Genomic DNA, 23,563 nt, shown 5'->3' on the forward strand with positions numbered 1-23,563 from the left:
CCATTATCAGTGATAAGGTTCGTGCTCAAGGAACTGCAGTCCAGGGTTATAAGATATTAAAAGGAACTAGCACAGTTAAATATAATATGAGTATACCTGCTTAACCTTGCTTTTTGTATTTTTAATATTAAATATTTTTAAAGTCAGAGTGTTAAACTTAAAAGCCACCACCGTTCCTTTCATCTTCCCGCTTCCATTGGTATAACTGGTACAAAAGCACTCCTGATATTAAAGAGGCTCTGCCGGAGCCGGTAGAATGGCAAAACAAAAGTAGAGGACACTGGCAAGAACCTTATGATGACTCGGTAATCCCTTCAAAATAAAGAGAGTGAAACAACTGCACATTTTGGCCCAATCTTTTTTTGATAACCAGAACTTTTTTTTTTTATGATCAGAAACAAAACTCTTTAACAGATCTTTTTAATGCCTAGTATGAAAAACACATTCAGTAGCCGAATTTCAGTACTCCTTTCAGTTGCTGCTTTCAGATTAACTGGAAACCACTTAATGTTTGTAAAATTTAAACTTTCAATATGAATGGGGCTTTTCTTGTTAGCGCACGTATAAAATGCATCTTAACTTATGTGCACTTCCCACTCTCTAACCTGAAACAAACTGAATTTCAGAGCAACCAAAAAAAAATCCATCACTGCCTTTAAAATAAAAGGGTTTGGCCAATTTCTTCTTTTTTTTTTTTTTTAAGTGGACACAATTTGGCTGAGAACTCGTAGATAAAATTTCAACTGAAAGTGAAATAAAGCAGGTTATACATTCATGAAATTCAGGGAGTAATAACGAACAGCAACTGCCACATCACTTTAGTAATGTCACGTCAACACTACAGCGAGGCAGCAGTTCCTATTCTCACAAATAATGCACTGAGACTAAATGAGGAATAGTGGGGGGGGGAAATCACACATAAAGGGAAAATACATCAGAAAGATTATTGCACAGGAGGCACTGTATGAGAAACAGAATACATTGGCTTCAAAAAAATCTAAATTTCTTTACTCTTAAGTTAATGTAAAAAATACACAGGCTATGCCTCTTTGTAGTGTAGTCACTGTTAAAAATAGACTTACAAACAGCCGCCCATTTAACAGGGAATGTCAGGAAAGAAGAGGGCCTGAATTTTATGGGCATCCCAACTACAGTAATTAGGAAAAGAATAATATGAAAAGAGCCAATGTATAGACCCTCAAATCAAATAGGGTAACTGCATTTTTTCTTTAATTTCCAAATGATATTCATACAGTACCCTAGAACATGTTGATTACCAACTCTTCCCTCTATCCTGCAAAAACATACACCCTGGCAGAGACGAGAGTCCCAACAGACAACAGGGCTCTGAAGGTCTTTCTATCGGTATCCTTTTGCAGGACTGGTGCCTTGACTTCTGAAGTTTATTTTCTTGAATGATTGCTCAGCATGCCAATTCAAACCAACCACTTCCCTTGAGAGGCTACCTTCCATCTCCACTGCAAGTCTGCACACTTAATGTGAAAACAAACAAAACAAAAAACCAACAGCAATTTTTAAAATGTAATATTGTATAGAAAGCTTGGACCTTGTAAACTTGGACCAAGAAACCAAAAATTAAGACCTTCTAGCATGTGGTATAAAAAACCCAAGGAAGTGTATACCTGCCTTCTGACTTCACAGAAAAATCAGAATTTGCATAGGATATACTTTGTGCAAGGCAACAAGCCTCTTCAGTATCTGGAATATAACTAATCTTGCTCAGAGTTCTTCTCTTCATGGATATCAGATATCATCAAATTTGTGTTTTAAGTAGTCTTTCATGACCTTGGCAATGGGTAGTTCATCAAGTAGTTTTAGGTTTTGAAGGCCTATACACTGACGGATTTTAATTCGGCATAGATCTTGCAAGTTTCTGGGCTGTCCTGAAAAGACAAAAGGAACACATAAAAGTAAAATGATCACATTTTAAACACACTTTAAGAGATCATTTACTCAGTAAAATCACAGATGTTTGCTTTTTTCTAAGAGGCAGAGGGAAGGGAAAAATTACAAGAGAAAAAAGGGTGGAAGTTAATACCTTTCTAATGAACAATGATTCAATGAAATCGAGGGATGAATCCTAAAAATATTTTTACATGTACATAGTTTTACTGATGCCAGTGTAAAGTGACATTATCCGTGTGAGGATTCCCACGAGGTGGCAATATATGCTTAAGCACTGTAGAACAGCATAACTCCTCCATTTAACTTTTTGTGGATTTTTTTGTCTTTGTAACACCTAAGGAAAAAACCCCCTCAGCCTCACTTCTTTTCAAACGTTAAGACAAAAACTTCTATGTTCAACTGTAACAGGACTAGGCAGTCTCCTTAGAGAGTGAGGGTTTATAGAAGTTATTCAAGGATTGCATGGCAGAGTCAAAGATTTTTTTTCCCTTCTAATGAAAAGACGAAGCCTTTAGACTTTGGATGCAGCCACAACCTCATCAAACAGAAAGAGATGAAAATATGCGTTAACCACTGTCCACAGAGGAAAAGCTTTACTGACATCACATGAACTTCAGAATTTCTGGCAAGGATTTTCCAAAATAACCGGTTCCTTTTCAAACTCATTCTAAACAGGAAACTGTTAAAAGTCAAACACCTTGAAAAACGGTCCCCCATGCAATATAACATAAGATTAATCTAGCCTTGTATCTGAAAGTACCCAGCAATGGATCCCAAGGAAGAAAGAAAGAAAGAAAGAGCAGAACAACAGCCATTGAGAAATCCTGTCCCAACATACCCTTCTAGCTTTCAGCACCAGTGCCTTTGGGCCTTCCTGAACCAGAGATTGCCCACAGATCTATGTCTTTAATAGCCGTGAATGGCCTGCCCTTTGTAAATCCATCTAATGTTTTTTGAACCCATTTATACTTTCAGTATCCAAAACATCCTGTGGCAACAAATTTCACAATATAATTAGGCGTTGGCTGGAAAACTACAAAGTGCTTGTATTTATTTTAGATCTGCTTCCTGATCACTTCATTGCATGCCTACCATTCTTTGAGTTACAAAAAAAATAACGAATAATTGTTCTCACGCCAGTCATGATTTTACATACCTTTATATTAATCTCTGTCCTCCACTCATGCGTGGTACCTCTTTCCAAAGCTGAAGACTCTATTTAATAACCTCCCACCATGGGAACCACTCCGAACCTCTGACCAAACTAGCTGCCTGCCTTTGTTCTTTTTCCTCATTCTGCTATATCTGTTTTTAAATTATCCCAATAACACATTGAGGGTGTGCTAGTCAATATTTTGATCATCGACTTAACTGTGTCATGGCCTAAAAAAAAGAAAAAAAAAAAAAGGCTTACACAGTTATGGCACCCAATGGCTGTCTGAGTCAAAATACTTGGCACCACGAACAATGTAGGTGCTTATGCCGGTATCAAGATAATCTATTGCCAACAGAGCAACTTACTGCAGTCTTATTATCTGTATAATTGTTAATGGTGAAGGACAGTGCTTGCTTTTGCAAAGAATGGCATGATAATTTTATTGAGCCGACTGCTTGAATCAATCATTTCTTTAAAAAGCAGTACAAAACAACAAAAGCGACTTTAAATAACTTAGATAGACGTTTCCAATTAGCTTTCCTGAGCTGCCACCAGTTAAGCAGGACATTTTTGAAAGAGGAAATGCCTTCTGTACGGGGCTCAACGTGGGCAGGCTTTACGGTGGACAGTAGGATGCTGTCAGCTCACCAGGGACAAACCTGTTCGGAGGAGACGGGAGGGTTTTTCTCACCCGAGCCAGCCCCAGAGCTGGCTCCGGAGCCCGTCCCTTCTTCCATCCTCCTCCTCCTAGTTCAGCAACAAACCTTCTATCAGCTAAATAGACATTGACATTATGAGTTTATTAGACTTTCCTGGTAAGCACAGAGTAAAGAGATTATGAAACTATTTCCTGTTTTCTACTCTGGGCATTTTGTACATGGTTTCAGTTACCCTTTATAGCGAGTTCCTCCTTTTCTCCCCCTGCATGGGTTCTTCTATAGAAATGGGCTGACAGACAGGTATACACTGGGATTTATCTTAAGCACTAAAATTATCTGAGGTAAGCTAGCGGAAGTAACGCATGAAAATAGTCTCAGTCTGTTTTTAAAGAAATCAGATTTGAAATTAAAGAACATGAAAATTTGAGTTTCCTTCATATAAGTTTAAAATACTTTTATTATACTTATCACCAGAGTATCTAAATGTCAATTTATTTTTAATTAATATCCTTCAGCCATGACTTAGAAAACAGATCATTAGTTACTTTGTCCACTGGTGGTTTCTTCCTAGCAATTTCCCCCACCCCCCACCTGAAGGAATGAATTTATACAGATCGGACAACAGCTCAATGCTTGAGCTTCAGGGAAAGAAAAGTTACTTCTGGTAAGAAACCAAGCAGAGGAATCTTTACAGTGATAAAGAAATCATTCTAATGCTTTAAATGTGAATGCAAACAGGGTTCAGAAAGGATGCATCTTTTCAAAGGTTAACTGCAAACAGCAGCGTTAGAGGGTAGAGAGGACTACAGATCTATATGTGTATTTTCTGTAGTAGAGGACACAATAATACAGCTATGAGACACTGATTTCTGGTTTCAGAAATGAATGCCTTTTAATTAACATCCTATGGGTTTTTTGAGAACAAAATGGAACAGACAACTTAAAATACCCAGAAGAAATTGGTCATCAGTTAATTCAAAAAGACCCGATTATCAAATGTATGACATTTTCCCCTGATAAGTCTAAAAATATTTCCTGGGAATGTGTTAACAATGGACATTTCCAGTGTTAAGCACCAGTTGCTACATCTAGTGGCTGTTAGTGTCTTAGGTCACGCCTTGCAAATTCCAGGGTTATTAATGCACTTGTGGTTTATTAGAAACGGTGTCTAGAACACTTACTCATTCTTGGTTGCATCTGAATGAAAAAGAAAAAAAAAAATAAAGGATTACAGACGATGTCAGTGAACCTTGGTTTGGCAAATGAAAAATGTTATTAGTAATTTGGCAAAGTAAGACAAGTTAAATGATGAATAAAGTTCTGTTTAAAAACGATTAGGAAGTAGCAACTTTGGTTATATCCTGCATCACAAGTTTGGAAAGTTATTTAGGCAAATAAGCTAGAAAGAAAGAGAATTAAAAAAGAAAGAAACAAAAAAACCCCACAAACATAAAAGGTAAGATTGACCTAATTACCACTATCATGCAAAACAGTGACATAAAACTACTGAACACCTTAAAAAAAAAACCCCAACACATCCCCGATCCGGTCTCAAAGGGACACCTTGATGATGGCAGTGCTGTTGTTCCGGAGCAGCAGGGTTATTGTTCGGCTGTTACACAACCCAAGTCACCATCAGGGCAGCAAACACCTGCCACTGTTGTAGAGCTGAAGGTTTGCCAGCGTGTTCACCAGAACAAGTTAGATACTTCAGTCAATTTATTTTGCAAGCTTTATAGAGATAATAAAATAAATTAGAAGTATTAATTACAGGAAAGAGATGTATAGTTCATCTTTTGTCTTCCACAGCTCATGCTATGTGCTGTAATGGAAAGCAGAAGTCCCCACCAACGCACTTCTTGTGTACAGTTTCCCAAACATGACAGAAAAGTTTCTTCCAAACAGAAGAAATGTAAAACATAGGGTAATAAAATAAAGAGGAATTGCTTTTTGATTCTTTTTCTTTCTAGAGGCAGCAGACTTCAGTATGTATAAAATTTAAACATTTGCCTAACTCAGTTATTCAACTGCTAACAAAGTAAGTTCCTGAGCTTTTTTCCCCCCTTAAATAATCAATAATTATTTTACTTAAAGAATGAAATAAGCCTTTTAAATTATTATTATTAATAGATTGGCCTTCTCTGATACAGCAAGGGAAAAAATGCATGCTTTAACAGCAAGAAATTCTTACAATTAATCCTGAATTTCCATTCCTTTCCTTTTTGCAGTTTCAAGATTCTTCTGTTATTCTGTCCGGGAGTTTGCTGTTCTATCCCAGAGACAGACAAAACTTACATTTAGGATTTACTATCTATACAAAGAACTGTATGTCACTGTTACAACTGCTCCGCAGCTTATGCATTTAGACCTGTGCCTGCCCGTTTTTCCTATGCAGACCGTGCTCCCCAGGATATAAAACACTAACTCATCTAATAGGTCTATATTTAAGGATCATTAAGGTGTAATATTAGACCTAGTACCTCTGACAACACTGATTTTTAGGGATTCTCACCCAGTTTTAAGCAAAAGTGTTGTAAAGGTGGAAAGGGGGAATCGCTACCAGTTTCTTCCACCAAAGATACAAGAGCACCTGCGCAAAGCAAAACTCATTAACTGACCTGTTCCGTTACCCAAGAGAAAACTTAGGAGTAACTAATACGCTTGTAGGCTGCAAGAAGATCCTCTCTGATGTATTGTTCTACCTACTAAAAAAACTCCACTTTTAAAAGAAAACAATCAGTGTCATTGGTTTGAAGTGGATAGGCAGTTTCTGAAGAAGTTAAAAAATGAAAAATAACATCAGTGACATATTTCAGAAGCCACCCACAGTTTTCTCTGCAATATTAATACATTTCTCTAGCAAAAACCTTACAGTGGTAAGTGGTATTTCTCAAACTGAGCCTCTGCCCCCCTGGGAATTGTGAAAGGCTGAAAACAGTAGCAAGAAACCATTTGGTAGTTTCTTTTTTGCTACAAAAGAAACGTAAAAATAAAAGTTTTGTGAAACATTGAAAAAAAAAAAGTTGAAAACAGGCTGACGTATGGCTGGCAGCAGCTCAGTTCCTCTAGAGTATCAGAATAAGTATTTATATCCACAGCTAACTGTTAAATCCATCCCTTATTTCATAACTGTGAAGGAACTCAGCTACTGCCAGCAATTAAATTTAGTTACAATTTTGTTGGCTTGGGGGGGAGGGGATTAAAAAAGGTAATTGAACTTATCAACTGGAAACTCACACCCACCAGCCGAGAAACACACTGACGAGGATGCACAAGCAAACAGGATCATACTGAAAGGATGCGAGCACCTAGCAAATGGCTGTTGCTGAGCTGAACGGGAATTCAGCTGTTCATTGCAACAGGAGTAGGTCTAACAGTAGCAGAATAACGAGAGGGTTTTTGGTTTTCCAGCATTCAAAATGCCAGAAAAAGCTAATATCAAGAATGTAGAGGTTTGAAATATTAATATAAGACATGCAGGGCTGAATTTAGAGACAAAGAGAATGCCAGCGTTCATTGAGAAAGTCAACAAACTCCTTGAATCAGTATCTAGCTCAACAGGACAAAGAGCACTTTTAATTCTTTTTAACTGGATATCATACAAGTTATTTTAAAAGTTCTAGTATAATTTTGTGTTCAGTATGCCTCTGTTAGAATACTTGAGCTGGAAGCATGTTTTTGTTGCTCTTTGAAAAATAATTCTCCACAATGAGTTTTAGATGTCTATTAAATTTCAGTATTTCTGGCACAGAAAATATGTACCAAGAAGGAGTGTATTTTGGACTGAAAATTTATATATGGAAAAGCAGAATGCCAGTAAAGCTCAATGTTAAGTATAACAGGTGTATTTAGCAATGAAATTAAGATTTGAATATGCTTGTGTAAGATTTTTTTAAAATATTTTGTAACATTTCTGTAAATTCAGTCTTACTGAAATTGCTACAGAAATTCAGCTACAAAATTCAAGACCATAATGTTTATCTATTTTTAGGAGACATTAAGTAAGATGCTCTGAACATAGACAGGCTTAAGAGGCATTGTTACTCTTTTTACATTATAACAGAGTACAGCATAGGTGTGCAAATGGGAGCGCAGGGAGGCTCTACCTTACATGTCACATGTAAAAATATATATATATTTTTTTTTTACATAGACCTCTTAAAAAAACTCTTCCAAAGTATACCTCTGTATATAGATATATAAAAATGATTCAACTGCTTAATATAAACAGTCAACTGCACTCTGATTTAGTAGCTACATTTTTCAATATCACACTAGGCAATTCTGAGTTGAGTTAAACAGTTATTTGAAAGGTACCTTCCCTCTTTCTAGAAAGAAAGAAATTGGGCTATGTCTTTATAAAGGTATCAAAAACTATACTGGTCTTTAACAAATAGGTACATGCAATCTGCAGAAAGTAATCATGATTCAGATGGTATCTGCTTATCACTGATCCAGCTAAAACGAAAACTATAAAATAACCCTCTTACTCTAGTTCCCTGCGTAACTCTGGATGACAAAGCAGACCACATTCATTAGTGCAAGATTTCCAGCAGCACCCAAGGAAGCAGACAGAGCTTGCAATTCCAGTAAAGGTCTTCTATGTTATAACAAACATGAAGACGCTGTTTCCTTTGAAATTATCCACGTTATGAAATATGTAGAAATCTACTTAATTCACTATGACACTTCTGTATTCATAAAAGTTTAAACTATGCAGAGACCCTTTTTTAAATGTTCTTCCAGTAAAAAAAAAGGCCTAGTGAAAAGTTATCTTTACTTAGCAAAGGGATAGAGACAAAGAATGTATAAGGATTTCCTTAATAGGACTTTTGTCTAAGTTTTTCTGCACATTTACAGTGCTATATAAATCTGAACACAAAATTGTACTCTCTAGTCAAAGCCAAAGATTTGCTCTTTGAAAAATCAAAAAAAAAAAGAATGCAGATGAAATATTTGTAGTTTAATTCATCTGGTGGCCTTTAGATCTTGTTCCAGATCTGAAATTAGTTCTTTGATACCTGTTAACATACATGCCATATTACACTACCATGGTCATATCCATTTACTTAGCTATTTGCCTCGACACAGACAAGCAACTTGCATAGCGAGTCATAGACTCTCTTGTCTGCTACATTATCTGAACAGTGATTAAATTAAATGAGACCTATGGGGAGGGGGAAGGGTTCAAGTTTTTTTTATTCCCCTTTTTGACATCGTAATTGAATTTCTAGTATCTTAAAGTTTATTTAAACTTTTAAGTATTTTTCTAATACTTGCATTTTTTCCTACCTCCAGCATTCTCTTTATAAGTTTTAGTATTCTCAAATCCCATTCAACTTCAGCTTCAACATAAATCATTCCATCCAGGACTGTAATTGCACATGTTAATTCTGTAGACATATACACTACCAAAAAAAATAAAAAAGTGAATGTCTATATGTATCTCTGTCTTCACATATATTATATACATGCATCTCTATTTTAATTTTGCATTAGTGTATCCCAAGCTTAACCCACTGACACTCCTGAAAAGGCAGATTCAGATCTCATAAAACTGAAGCATTATACTTGAAGTGCTCCAAAACAACTCTTTATCAGATGATCTCAGGTACTATGGTGTTGCCAATAAAAATTTTCTGGAGTGTAATACAGATAAGGAAGGTGATTAATAAAATCATTGAGTAATTTTCATCTTCAGTGTTGTTTTTTCACAGGGAGACTTTACTCATTTTCGTATTGTCAAAAAGAGGGGGGACAGGAGGGAAGACATGAGTGACCATCTAAACACCAAGTCAATGGCAACCACACGATGAGACACTTCGTTGTTCCTAACTGCCTGCTTCGTGCTTAAATATTGAGACACAACTACAGAATAACTTCCTTCCTCTTGGAGTTATTCTAGGAGCAAAGGAATCCCTACCTGTAACCAGGAAAAATATCAGACCTTCAGGGTCAAAACCCAAAATCCAATATCTTCTTGCAGACTCTCAGGGCCAATACTGAGTATTTCTGAGAGCTTGGTTTCGTGCCTGTTATTCAAAACCAGGGACCTGGGCTAAGGGCTGCGATTACCATCGATTACAATACCTACCAAAACAAATTCACATATGATGTTTTCTGAGGAACTGAAACTGTACAAATATGTTTTCTGAGTATTAAAAAAAAAAAGCTACTTACATCTTACATGTAGACTGCTAAAGAGCATCCCCTTTATATGAAGCATGCAACCGCTTTCACTTGAAGACAAAGATCGGTTTGATAACATTCATAATTCACATATATTAATCTTTAAGCTCAAAAGTTTTAATCTACTGCAAAAGTAAAAACTAATTCCTGTTTTACTATCAAACATACTCTTCAAATCTTTGGATGCACATATAAAACTTACAGCTATGGATTTCTATATTAAGCATTTAGTATAATGTTCAAATAAACAAACTAGAAATTCCTGTTATGCCCTACAACCAAGGCACTGTTACCAACCGCAAGAGATAATTTCAGGAAGACTCCCACTAGAAGAATTCTCTAAAAATTTTGCAAATTTTTCTTCTAGTAAATACACATTGCAATAGACTCAGAAACAAGATTTCCCCGAAGTGCTACAGTGCGAGATCTCAACAATTCCCTGTACACAGTCTGATCTAACTGGAAACTCCACTACCAAAATCCCAGCTCGCTCTTTATCCGTTTCATCTCTCCTACACCATCTTATTAAAGTGATTATTCATGAAAACCGTGGAAGACACGACAGTGTTTGGATATTTATAACAAGGGCAGCAGAGTCTGTTTATAGCTGTTTGTAAACGTATATTCATAATAATTTTCCTAAGAAGCACAAAGTTGAAGTGTTTTTGTCAGCACTAGTTCTCCCTGCTTTCCCAGTTCTCCCTCCATCAGCACAAAACTGGGATAGCTCCAACACTACTACACTGGCCACAAATTTAAGCTACTTTTTTGTAGCAGAATTTATGTCTCACTTAATATTAAACCCTTAAGGTATGGAATCTGCAACCTAAAAGTAAGTTGCAGTACCGTTTTCCAACTTTCTGAATTAGTCTTTAGACGTTGAGGAAACACTTAAGCAGTCTAAGCCTTCATGCTCACCAGTACTTTCTAAGACTGTGAAAAATTGCAAGTCTGGGTATTATATAATCTAGTAACAGCCCTGACGGTGCTACTATATAGTGAGAGGCTTCCAAAAAGGAAACCAGAAAGAAAAGCGTTTGAATGAGAAGGGGTAGGCAAATTAAAACAAAATCTATTAGTTGCTTGTATTTCTTATTATCAACTTCCCCCCTTTCCAAAAATTCTCTTTAGATTTCAGATAAAAGCAAAAATAACACCACAAATCATGAAGACAAAAATGAAATTCCAAATGCTTATTTGTGTCAGCTACTAACAACAGATCTCAGCTAATTCACCCCCAGTCCACACTAAATTTCAGTTTCTTTGCAGAGTATATAGAGTGCTTAATTCTCATTAAAAACTACCACATCCAAAAAAATAAAAGAAACTGTAGGGGAAAAAAGGATATATGAAACACCCCATCCTTTGTAGTGCAAAGATCATCCTAGTTAGATAGTAATTTATCAGGCCATCTTAACGTGTTTGAATTAGCAAACTCCTGCTAATTGCTAATCAGCAATTCCTAAATGCTTTAGGCAATACTATAATTATGAAACACTATTGTAGCATTCAGTGTTGAATGAGAGAGGAAGAAAACACTTTCAGTAGATCTAGTACACCAAAAACTGATAGTTAAAAGTGACCAGAATATTAGGAGCCTAATACTTTTTTTAAATATCAGAAGTCATGACAAGTTCAAGTCTCTTTCATACTTCAACAAAATCAAATCAAAGCTACACAGCACATGAAACCCCTTCAAGTTGCACGAGTAAACTATGCCATTTTGTTGTCTGGTGTAGGAGAGAGAAGGAGAGAATGTGGGAGAACACAAAGCAGCAGAAGGTCTTTTCTACCCCAGTCATAGTGCCAGGTGCAAAAGCCAGCAACTGCAGAGTATTTGCATGGCAATTAAAAAAAAAAGCAAAAGACACTAAAGAAAACAAACAAACAACAAAACAAAACCCAAAAATCTTATGTGCTAAGGCCATTAATAAAATGAGATTTTACAGTTCACTTTTCTAAAAATGAATGCTTCCTGTAGATATTTAAACAAAACTAATTTAAATAAAATATACTTAACATTAGCACCTTTGCCGAGTAAGAGATTCCCAGTATCACAATCCCTTCACCTTCCCAGAAACTTTCTAGTGCATTTAAATAGCATCAAGGGGCAGAGGGGAAGCATTTTTTTCTGGGGCTAAATTCAAAGAAGGCTTTTAGAGGACACTGTGTCCTGTGATTAACTTCTCTTACATACATACTTGTCACTTCTTGTAAGAAATCCAGACAGGGTCGGCTACTTCCAGAAATACTTATTGAAACAGCCAGTGGGGTCTGTCCTTCATAGTTCCTTGTGTTAGTGTCTGCTCCATAATTATACAACATTTGTGCACAAAGCACATCATCTCTAAGAGCAGACAAGTGTAAGGGTGTCTGTCCATCTTCCAAGCGACCCAAGTTTGTATCCGCCCCTCTCTGAAGGAACATTCGGCAGTAAGAGTGATTGCTTTTGATCACAGCGTATCGTAACAGGAAACCATTTTGAATGTCGATGTTGGCATTGTGATCCAGAAGGATTTTCACACAGCTTGACCTCTCTCGGATAATGGCCAGCTGAAGCGGTGTAGTACCTTTATCACTGAGTGGATCAACCTCAGCCTTGAACTCCAACAGGAGTCTGACAAATGAGTCTCTGCCGTAGTGGGCTGCTACATGGAGGGGAGTCCAACCATCGTTGCTTTTTGCATTAATAATGTCACTTCTATATTCAGATTCCAACATCAAGCGTGCAATCCTCGCTCGGCCATGCATGGCTGCATAATGCAGAGCAGTGAAGCCTCCAATTAAGTCCTTAACTGTGGGATCAGCTGAAGTTAAAATAAAATTAAAAAGTAATTAGAAGGCATTACAGTAATCCAGTGCTGCAAAGAAATAATGAAACGGTTGAATGTTAGGCTTTTCAGGCATAGCATGACAGGATTTTTCGTACTTCAAACTAATTCTTGCTTTCATGAACACGCTATTTTTAAGAAAAAGTTAATTATATTTAAGAAAGAGTTACACAAAAAAGATTACTTCTTTCATATACATATGTTTCCATTTGACAAATAGTTTTCCACGTCTTCCTAGCACTCTTAGGCTAATTACTCAAATCTCTCTGTCCATCCAGTTTTCCTCCAGCTCTACAATATTACATTTCTTTCTCAATGTTCAACTTTTTTATTTTCCCTTGTGTTGCTTCTTGGTCTTAAAAAGAAGCATGTGTAGAAACATCTGCTGTCCCAAATTGCGGATGTTTTGTGGTCTGGCAGGATTGTATTGTTCTTAGGGTGTAATACTGTATTAGGTAAAATGTTTCTCTGTGGTCTGCAGGATTTCCAAACCATGTAGGATATATGTTATTTTAGATTATCTTGATAAAGTCTGGTTTTATAGATGATGAATCTGTTCTGAATTTGTAGTTTTACAAAAATTTAAGATTTTACAAGAATGTAAGCATCCACTTATGGAAGGAGTCAGGAAAAATTTCAGTGCAGAATACAAGTGATTACACAGATTATTCCCCCCCCAACATAGCACGAAAACTCAATATGATTTATGAATTTAAAAATTAAAATAATCGAATCAATTTAATTAATTTAATTTCCTCAGACTTCTAAAGCAAGTGACTATTCCCATGTACCAAATTAATTACCGAAGGAAAGGCGCCTGCCTCATTACCATTTCTCAGCTAGAGAACAAGTCAGGCTGTGAGATTTCTCCTTCCACCATCCATAGATGCTGCCTGTCAGACGCTAAAAGCTACAAACTACAGTTTGGAAGTCTGATGCACTTTCCTAACCTAAGTCTCCTAGCTGGTAAAGAGAGATACTATCTGCAGAAGACACTAGCCTTAAGCTGACACATTTTCGATACTCCCGTGTATCTATTGAAACAACTGCTGGGGTCTGTCCTTCACAGTTGCTTGTGTTGTTGTCGTCTGCTCTGTTATCATACATTTGTGCAAAAAGCACATCACCTCTAAGTGCAGACAAGCATAAGGGTGTCCGTCCACCTTCCATAACCTTGACAGCCCTGTCTTGCATCCTGGCACATTGAATTCTTTGTAATTTCCTCATCTATACATACTGTGTTTAGAAGGAAAGTAGCAGTGGTCTAGAGGAAAAGGAAAAAAGCAAAAAGGCCAAAAAAAAAAAGAAAAAAGGCCAAGGAAAAAAAAGAAAAAAGAAAAAAAGTAAAAAAAAAAGGATATTGTGACTGCACAGGTTTAAAACAAACTTGGCCGAAGGCTATGAACACCCAGTGCTCACACACATTGCTCAAGAGAAGCACTTGCTCTCCTGTACCACATAGAGAAGGCAGAGTTTTCTGCTCGGTTGCCATCACACTCAAACAGGAGAGGGGAAGAGGGTGGGAGACACCAATTTGCATCTCAAAATTCAGACCTGCTGTAAGTTAAGTTCACAATACAATATAAATTGCAAGCTAGTTTAGTCTGAACACATCCGAACACACAAAGGTGATAACACAAAACAATAGGAATAAGTTTCCCAATACGGACCTACTGTGACCACGTTCAGATAACACACAGAGATAGACATCATACCAAAATAAAAGGACCGGCAAGAAAGAATAACAGAATACAGCTGCAAAGGTGATCCAGCAACTTTAAAGTTTTTTTTTAAATTTAGACTGAGGGGAGGAAAACAAACAAACAAAAAAAATCCAACGCACAAACTAATGCAGCCTGACTACACAGAGAAATAAAATGTGAGAATTGCCTCTAGTGTATAGAATAGGAACCTAGAAATAACGAGGGAAAGATTAAGGAAAGTTTAGTCCCTTAAAAGTGACAGCCTTCCTAGTCGTCTGTGAAAAGCAGAAGTTTCAGTGCCCTGTAAAGTTACACTAACCTGGGTTAAAGTAATTGCCGAAGCATCCTCAGGCTGGCAGGAAAATGAAGTCAGTGACTGAATAGGTGGTTCCTAACCTGCACTATGATGATGTCCAAAATACAGCAAAGAATCAGTACAACCCACAAAGTCATTAAAGACAAAGATAGTATTTCCCAGTGATGTTTGCTGCTCCCAGGGTCTCTTTCTTTGCACTGCTCAGACTATTCATCTCCTGACTGGTGATAAATAAAGTGAGTAGCATAAGCATGAGAATTAAGATGCAGAGGGATGACACATTCTGAGAGGCAGAATTAGGGAGAAAGATGGACATAATGGAAAGGAGACAGCAGCCAGGGCCATTTCCACAAAACAAAGTTTAAAAAAAGAAATTCATTTTGTGCATTCTCTCTTCCATGCTGCATAGGGCATGCAAGTCAATCATTTCTACCTCCCAACTGAGGTGCAGGATACTGCCGCTAGCCAGTTTAGTCTATGCGATTTCCAAATTCAGTTAGATATGCCCCAACTTTTGTGTGTGCATTTATATGCATTCTTACACAAGTTGTAATCCAAATCCAACAATTTACTTGAAAAAGAAGGATGCCTTTTACTTTTCCAGGCCTTCCCTCCTTCCAAAATTTCATTGCTTTTGACCACTAAAGTGAACTAGAAAAAAATTACTAAGTCATATAAGAGAACTGTCTCAACAAGAATAGGAAAAAAGCCTCTCAGTTGGGCAACCAAGCAACACAAACAACTAACCTTCCAAAAGTCAACCCGGTAGCAAAACCTCATGATATAAATATTGTAATTCCCATTAAGATTATGGGCTTCTAGTGAGCTACTAGTACCAGTCTCCCCCTTGATTAGGTAAACAATTTTAACAAGACCAAAACATTGTCTGTTGCTATTCAGTCAATGTTTTGCTGCCATCTCCTGGAAAACTCTTGAACTTCACAAGGGCTTTCAGCAGAAGTTGGACTTGCATTATGTTGCATACAATTCCCATCCATTGGGTCCCTGTGTTAGTAAAAGTAATGCTACAAAGCTGATGTTGCCTTAAGCACTTGGGTTGTTGTGGGGGTTTTTGTTTGTTTGTTTTTCAAAAGGCTTCAGTATTGGTATCATGCTGTAAAGTAACTCTCTCTCCCTGGAACATAAGCAAGGTAGAAATTAATTGGGAATGATTCTCAGCTTACCTTTCAGAATCTGCAGAGAGGTAAAAAAAAAGTACCTGGTACAAGCATATTTAACTAGGAAGGGATGAAGCCAGCACTTGCCAGCATTTCTTTATCTTGCCTCCACCCTGATTGTCAAACAATTATTTCTTTTCAAGCTTCCCATTAATTTGGGGAGAGCAGAATCTAGAAACATCAACAGCTGCATTTGGTCACTTGTAATGTTCTTAAATATAAGGCATAATACAATGGCATAAACCTTGAACTGCTTATCAAGGGTACCAAATTACCTCAATCAAGCTCACTTGAGATTGAAAATTTGCAACACTGAATGATATTCAGATTATTTTATTTCATGTTAAAGTTGGGCACCTAAACTAGTCATTTAAACCCTACTGTTAATGAAATTCTTTTCTAATACTGTATAGAGGCTATATAGATTCCTAAACAAGAGTCTAATATTTTAGAGTTTCAATTTACTGCTCAGTGGGACAGTTTCCCTTCTTTCTTGACACCTTCATTAGATGACTCTATCACAGTCTAATTTGGGAAGCCAAGAAAGCAATGCTTCTGGTTTCATAAAGTACTTCCTTTATTTCAAGCTTACTTCCCCCAACTAGGGCTTAATTCTGACCACAAGGTTTAGAGACATGGCTACATATAGCTTCTGTTTTGAATTTTCTAGGACAACATTGATACAAAAGACCTCCAGGAAAGCATTACTGTTCAGACACAGAAACACTTCATGAGCTGGTTTAGGGGGATGAGCATTTGCCATTCTCTAGTTTCTCCCGGATTCTGTGTGACCTTACTAAAATTTAGATACCTTGCAGCCAAGACTAAAAATAAATACATACATCTGTTTGGCTACTTCTTTCTGTTATTCTTCAATTTCTAGGAGCTTTAGTGAATCATTTCTTCACTTTAATACGAGTAACCAGAAACTGTCCTGCTTAATTAGTTTTGAGAAGATATCGCCAAGGGACAGCTAACAATTACACACTTTCAAGACTTTAGCTCATTGTAACGTTAACAGTGGTGGTTGGGGATTAATAAAACATAGTTCTTGTCCAGCGCTGGACTGTCTGTCTCAATATGTTATTTTGAAAATAAAAAAAAAGTACAGTAAAGGGGGGAAAAAAGGCTTGTTACACAAAAATCCAAGATTACTGAAAACTATACTCCCTACTTTTGTGTTGCTCTCCTGTCGAGCTTCGTGGCTCTAGATTATTTCTATGGATGGAAAGAGCTGGCTTCATAGAATCTTCACTGTATTAAAATGAGACAAATACGCCAAGAAAGTAAAATTCACTATTTTTTATGAAAACTAAGTTTCTCCATGGTTCTGATCAACTTCCTGCATTTCATCACTTGCTAAAGAATATTTATTATCTGACCTATTACCTCTGTATCTAGTTGGTATTTCTGCTGGCTTCATCCTTTAGTCTGGACTGTTTTTTTATGCGTTTTCCCCATCTATCTGTGTCTCCTTGCTCAGCAGATAATAAAAAGCTTCCTCCTGTTCCACCACCTCCACTCAAATCAGCCAATCTGCACGCACAATGCTGTCCTCTGGCTCTTTTCTTTGCTGGTGAGCAATGATGGAAGAGAAGAAAAAAAACAAAAGCAGGAGGCGGCCAGGTCATGACTCCCATAAGAAGCTACCTTTTATTTCCAGGTCAGTGACGAGATTCCTTCTCAGCCTTTATAACCCAAACTCCATCTCCATCCCGCTACCACACAAGACTACGTCAGTAGTCTTCCAGCATCTCAGATCTGAGGTACAGCAACTCTACCCTCAGCAACAGCCCAGTGTGGTTTTCCCATTCCTGCACTATGAAAATATTTCCAGCTCTGCTAAGCTTCATCATCCCTCTAGGCAGCCACAACTATCACCAGCTGCCCCTTCCCTCCCAATAACATCTCAGTTCCCTCTCTCCTCCAGAACTCCATCCACTCCCTCTCGCTGTCTTCTTTATTACTAACACATATAGTCAGTTCAATACTCTGTTTACCACAAGATTCACACCAGAAAATGACTTGTTCCTTCACCCCAGTATCATTTTGGTCCACAGGGATTAAGCGCCAATATCAAAATAATCCACTTCTTGAGAGGGAGAAAGGTGGAGACTGTGTGAAGAAAGGTAGACGCAAACCTCTCACTAATGAGGCAGGCATGATTAACTCGGCTTTTAAGAGTCAGCTCATTCACTGCTTAATAGCTCATTTGTGACATTACTATGTTTTAAATACTCATTATCTTTTATGCCTCTGTTTAAAGGGAAAAACAAGGCAAGGCACAAAACAGTGCCAGTTTTCTGAAGCAAGGCTCAGCTACAGGAAAGCTGCTGTAGATGACTAACCCTCACACTATTTGTTACTCAACTTTCTAGTCCTGGTGATTAAACGCTATACCGCTTCCAGAACAAGGGTGTTTCATTACAGGCAGTTTTCACGAGGCATCACATTAAGCTGGTACTTCGTATAGGAAAGAGTAACAATAAAAATAAAAACAAAACACTGCATCAGCAGCTATTTAATATCAAAACCTATACAATGAAAATACATCGGAATACATAAGGGTTTTGGGTTTGGTTTTTTTTAAGATCATCTTCAAGTTTACAGAGCTAAAACCAACACATTTTGAGACTTACAGCCTAAAAAATTTGAATTATCAAACTGAAGGCCTGAGATTATCCACATATATTACATTTAAAAAGTAGAATTTAAAGCTATTTATTACTGCAATTTAGTAGCTTTTTCCCCCCTTCCAATCAGGACACAAGGGTTTGCCAATATTATATGGTTAGAATCTGTAATGGGTATATCAACAGGGTCCAGTTCTTCAGGCTGTATTTCACTACTGCTCTTAAGGAACATACCACTAATTGTGCAAATACCACAGCCTATTAATGCCATTCAGTTTTAAGGGTGATCCATACATCTGACAAATACTGCGACACATAAAGTGCCCATATGGCCTCAGATACGTAAAGCATCAAAAAGATAATTTCAGTCTCCTTGGGACTGAAAACATCTTAGTTCATAGTTTATTTGATAAGAACAGCGCTAGAATAGAGGATGCTGTTCTTTAAGAGCACTAATCAGAACGTGGAGAACATCTACTGATTTTTATTTTTCTTCTCCAGTATCACATTAAAAGATTGACTATCCATTTCTAAAACTTTAGGTGGCCTTGAAATAAGATATAGCACAAAGAAATTCTAACTGTACCATTTGAGGGGTAATCATCATCACCCAAGCGAGTATATCACTTAAACCAACAAAACTCAATCAGTTCTTGAAATAAAGCTTCACTACGGATGGATGCAGGAGAGGTGTAAACTCAACTGGACTAGCTGACACTAAAGTCCTTGCACAAAGAGTACAGTTTTCATAAAGTCTAGCAGACTCTGTTAAAGCCTATATGGAAACTTAGTCTTTAATGTGACTTGTTAACTTGCTTGAGAATTATGAAACAAACATCCCTAGGATTTCAATTCAAGGAGCTGCCTTCCTCTAATAATACTGCCTAACAGAGAAGAAAAGCCTACAGTGAGCGTTATGAGTACATTTGATCTTATAATGAGTCCTTCTGCCCTATTTTCATAATGCTTATTCATTCTTTTAACAATTCCTAAGCAATTCAGGGGGGGGGGGTGGAAGAAGGTATTAAGATATAAAGCTAATCTATTACCTCATTCACAGAGCATGCATCAGAAGTAAACAGAGATGAAGTACTACTCCAAAGAAAGGGGAAAAAAAAAAAATCAGAAGTAGTCTGATACCTAACCAGTGCTGGAAAGCCCTACATTGGAAATTGGGATAGAAAGCTGTGAGATGGATATCAAGATTTTTCTCTCTAGGCAACTCACCTCCATGTTCAAGAAGAAGTACTACTCCAAAGAAAGGGGAAAAAAAAAAAATCAGAAGTAGTCTGATACCTAACCAGTGCTGGAAAGCCCTACATTGGAAATTGGGATAGAAAGCTGTGAGATGGATATCAAGATTTTTCTCTCTAGGCAACTCACCTCCATGTTCAAGAAAAACACGGACACATAACCCTCTTGCTGCAGAGAAATGAAGCAAGGTCCAGCCGTTGGCATCTCGACCATTTGGAGAATAGCCTTGCTCCAGCATCTTGCGCACGGTGTGAACATCGCCAGCAGCAACTGCAGCCTGAATCTGCAACTCTTCCTGTAGTTCAGGGTTTCTCCGACAGTGATGGTGTAACATCCTAGCTGAATCTGGCTTTTACAGAAGTGTCATGAGGTCACACTAGTCACCTTGAATCAATGTAAAGCACGAATAAATTAGAATTGGGACCAGGAAAGAGATATCTAGAAAAAAGTCAGTACTAATGAAAAGCAATGCTAAGATTTACTCTGTATATGCAGAGCGAAGTCATCTTATACACAGGATAAAAATCAAACAATCTCACTGTTGCTAGCAAAATCATAGTACATGGTTCACATCACTGAATTGCAAAAGAAAAGGACACTTGCACATTATAAATAGTAAGCATTTTCTTAAGAAATGACAGCATCAAACAACAGTCCACAATTAAAGCACCTGAGCGATAAGCAAAATGAAAAATCTCCAGAACCCAACATTCACTTAAAAATCACAGCATGGTTAATTAATATCACTAACTCCAGAGATACTGGTTAAATTGATGATCCAAACTGTTGCATGAAACAGCACTGCATTGCTAGAGCAACTGAACTATGATATTATTCTTTTTTTTTTTTCTAGAAATGTATCACCTCTAAGCTTCAGTGAAAATAGTTTCATCTTACTAATATAATCTTTTCCTGTGACCTACTGCACATGAATATTAGTAACATTAATGTTAAAACTGAAAACTTTAATCTCCTTTTTTCCCCTCTTTCTCTCTTCCTTTTTTTTTTCCAATTAGAGTCTACTGTCTGTATTTTGGCTTGTGGACTTCCTTATTAGTATATAAGGACTGCAAAGAACCTCTATATTCCAAAAATCAAACACAAAGACGATAATATGAGACCTGAAAACACATAAGTGCAGTTAATATAGCCCTGTCAAACACTATGAGAACATATACCAGAACAATCCAATTTATAATTACCTTGATACACCATATGAGAGCTGGGCCAAAAGGCTATCTAAAATAGCCACTGTAAAAAAGCCTAGACACATTGGGAAAGAAAGAAGTGCTATACTCCATGCTCTCTTTGAAAAGTACTCATCTGCAGTTCTACTTGCTACCCAGCCGGGGACAAGAGAAAAATACAGGTATTTATGGATTCTTCCACAGTACACAAAGTCTGTTAAGTGTTTACATTTTCACATACATTCTGTATCATATCCCATTAACAGGTATTCCTAGAATGGAAAGGAATATCAGAAGAAAGAGAATATAAGCAGGGTATTAGAAAGGTAATGCTGAGCAATAGGAGTCTCAGAAAATATTCAAAAACTGTTGCAATGGATATTAACACAGAACTAGAAGGTAAAAAAAGAGAAAGAAAAATGTGTTTAAACTCCTGTAAAGTTAAATTACAAGGAAAAGTTCTAAAGATGAAAATGAATTTTAAGCAAAACTTAAAACTTACATCAACCTTGTTTTATTAGGATGTCAACCCACATCATCACCTAAACCTTCTTTTACGTAAATATCATAAGGATTTCCAGATCCTCATGATTCATAGGTCATTCAAAAGACACTGAAATCAACTCCCCATATCCCACCAGGCACTTGTTTTCCTGTGGTCTAGATATACACACACACGAGAAAAGTGAAATCAACAATCACAGCCATCTTTCCAGATAAAGGCATAGCTATCTATTCACTCTACCATAACCTAGTTGTGCCCATTGCAAAGAAGTTATTTATCTGCTTCTTGGAGAGATGTAAACTCATAATTAACAGGTTGCTACAATGACCCTACTTACATTGCAAATATGGAAATTACATACAGCAAATGCCTGTCTTTGAAATTTATAAATGCTTCAACTTACCAGGTATGGCAACAATCACTATTTCAGCATAGGGTTATGAAAGAAGACTTTTTAGCTCGATAGGTTATACATGGCTTAGGTACTGGCTTTGTTTTGTTTTACAGTATGAACTCCATTATCTGACACTGGAAGAAAAGGGGATTTACAAACCGGCAACTGCTAACTCAATAGTTCAGCTTTTGCAGCATATTCCAAAAATCAAACTTGGTTAATCTGATGACAATGGAAGTACTTCTATTGACTCTAATAAGCTTTTGCTAAGCTCTTTTCTAGACTCCAATTAGCACTTCAGAACGTGCTCACCTATAAGACAGTGAGCTTGACTTCATTCTGGATCACACCACTAATAGCAGGTTTAATGAAATTACAACTACAAGAACAAGATACTTCTTTGGATTTACAGGTGAAAACCAATAGTAGAATCTAACTGATAATAAGTATGAGTCAAGGGGAGAGCCTTCAAAAAAAAAAAAATCAGAGCATGCCCCTTTAGCCCTACTTTCTGTATGTATACAAAAACAAGATACGAAAACTTTTCTCTCAAACTGAGAATATCTGATCAAAAGTTAATATAAACAAACTTTCTACCGCCATTTTCACAGTCCCTTCTTGCAAAGATCTCACATGATCCTGAATATTAAGGTCAAACTAGTTGCTCAAAATGCTACAGAAAGAGCTAGGACGACTAAACAGATGAAGCGAAATGGGATTTCTCATTTAAGGGGCCAGCAGTACCCCCCCTGCAACTATCTATGAACACAGTTGGTTAAGAAAAAGCAAAGCTCTTTATATCACACTTCTCAGCTGGTGGGTATATTTGTAATGCAGCATTATAAAAAGTTGGCACTGGCCCCATATGTTGCATGTGACTAGCAGAGCTTATTCAAATTAGCTAGTACTAAAGTACGTAAGTACTAAAACATACAAAGCAGAAGACAAAGTCAGGCATAAGCAGCTCCTTTTATCACTTGCGCAGTTTCTGTACATATCTACTCTTCTATCTCACCCCTATGGCAAGCAATGAAATTCAAATTGCAAGAATACTTAACTGCAACATTAAAGGTTTCAGGATAGTTCTAGGTACACACCAGCTTTGAAAACATTTTTCACTTCTGCTCCATAGATCATTTAAAATTCCCGTTTGCAAATCCCCATTTACAGCATCAATCTTTGGAGAAGGAAAGGAGGACTACTGGAAGTCATTAGCCATTTGGCATTTAATATTTAATGTTTTGCAACTGTAATCAATCTCATTCAGAACACAGTATGCATTTGGATTGCTACGTATTGGCTTTCTCCATGCAAGTAAAAAAATTAAATGAAGCAGAGGGGGGAAAAAATGTACCTATACATTCCTGGTTATAATGATTGTATAGTGCCACGAAAATGGAGGACAACTACTACTTAATTGATTTTGCAACAGGATAAATTCAATGTGTTCCTGAATTACCTTATAAGAGGTTGCTACTCTTCGATGGATGTCCCACTCTTCATTGTCTTCACTATTCATAATCTTGTGTGCCCATGTGTGTCAAACAACCTGCTATCCCTTAAAAAAAATGATATTTCTTATTAGTTGCAAAGAGTGAGAGAGGTTTACTTACTTTTACTTTGTACCTGTGC

General features: G+C 37.1%; 1 protein-coding gene across 1 annotated transcript in view; it reads right to left on the reverse strand.

Moving 5' to 3' along the window:
* Window positions 1-344: 344 nt before the first annotated feature.
* Window positions 345-23,563, reverse strand: part of ASB7 (ankyrin repeat and SOCS box containing 7) — a 28,722-nt gene continuing 5,503 nt past the window's right edge. Inside the window, exons 2-5 of the mRNA XM_009321469.1 lie at window positions 23,391-23,489; window positions 19,975-20,229; window positions 12,132-12,737; window positions 345-1,904 (exon numbers count right to left, since the gene is read on the reverse strand). Of these exons, the coding sequence (XP_009319744.1) occupies window positions 1,765-1,904; window positions 12,132-12,737; window positions 19,975-20,179 (951 nt within the window). The 5' untranslated portion in view covers window positions 20,180-20,229; window positions 23,391-23,489 and the 3' untranslated portion in view covers window positions 345-1,764. The remainder of the gene's footprint in view (window positions 1,905-12,131; window positions 12,738-19,974; window positions 20,230-23,390; window positions 23,490-23,563) is intronic.

Source organism: Pygoscelis adeliae, unplaced genomic scaffold (assembly GCF_000699105.1).
Source record: "Pygoscelis adeliae isolate BGI_AS28 unplaced genomic scaffold, ASM69910v1 Scaffold13, whole genome shotgun sequence".
Taxonomy (NCBI): Eukaryota; Metazoa; Chordata; class Aves; order Sphenisciformes; family Spheniscidae; genus Pygoscelis; species Pygoscelis adeliae.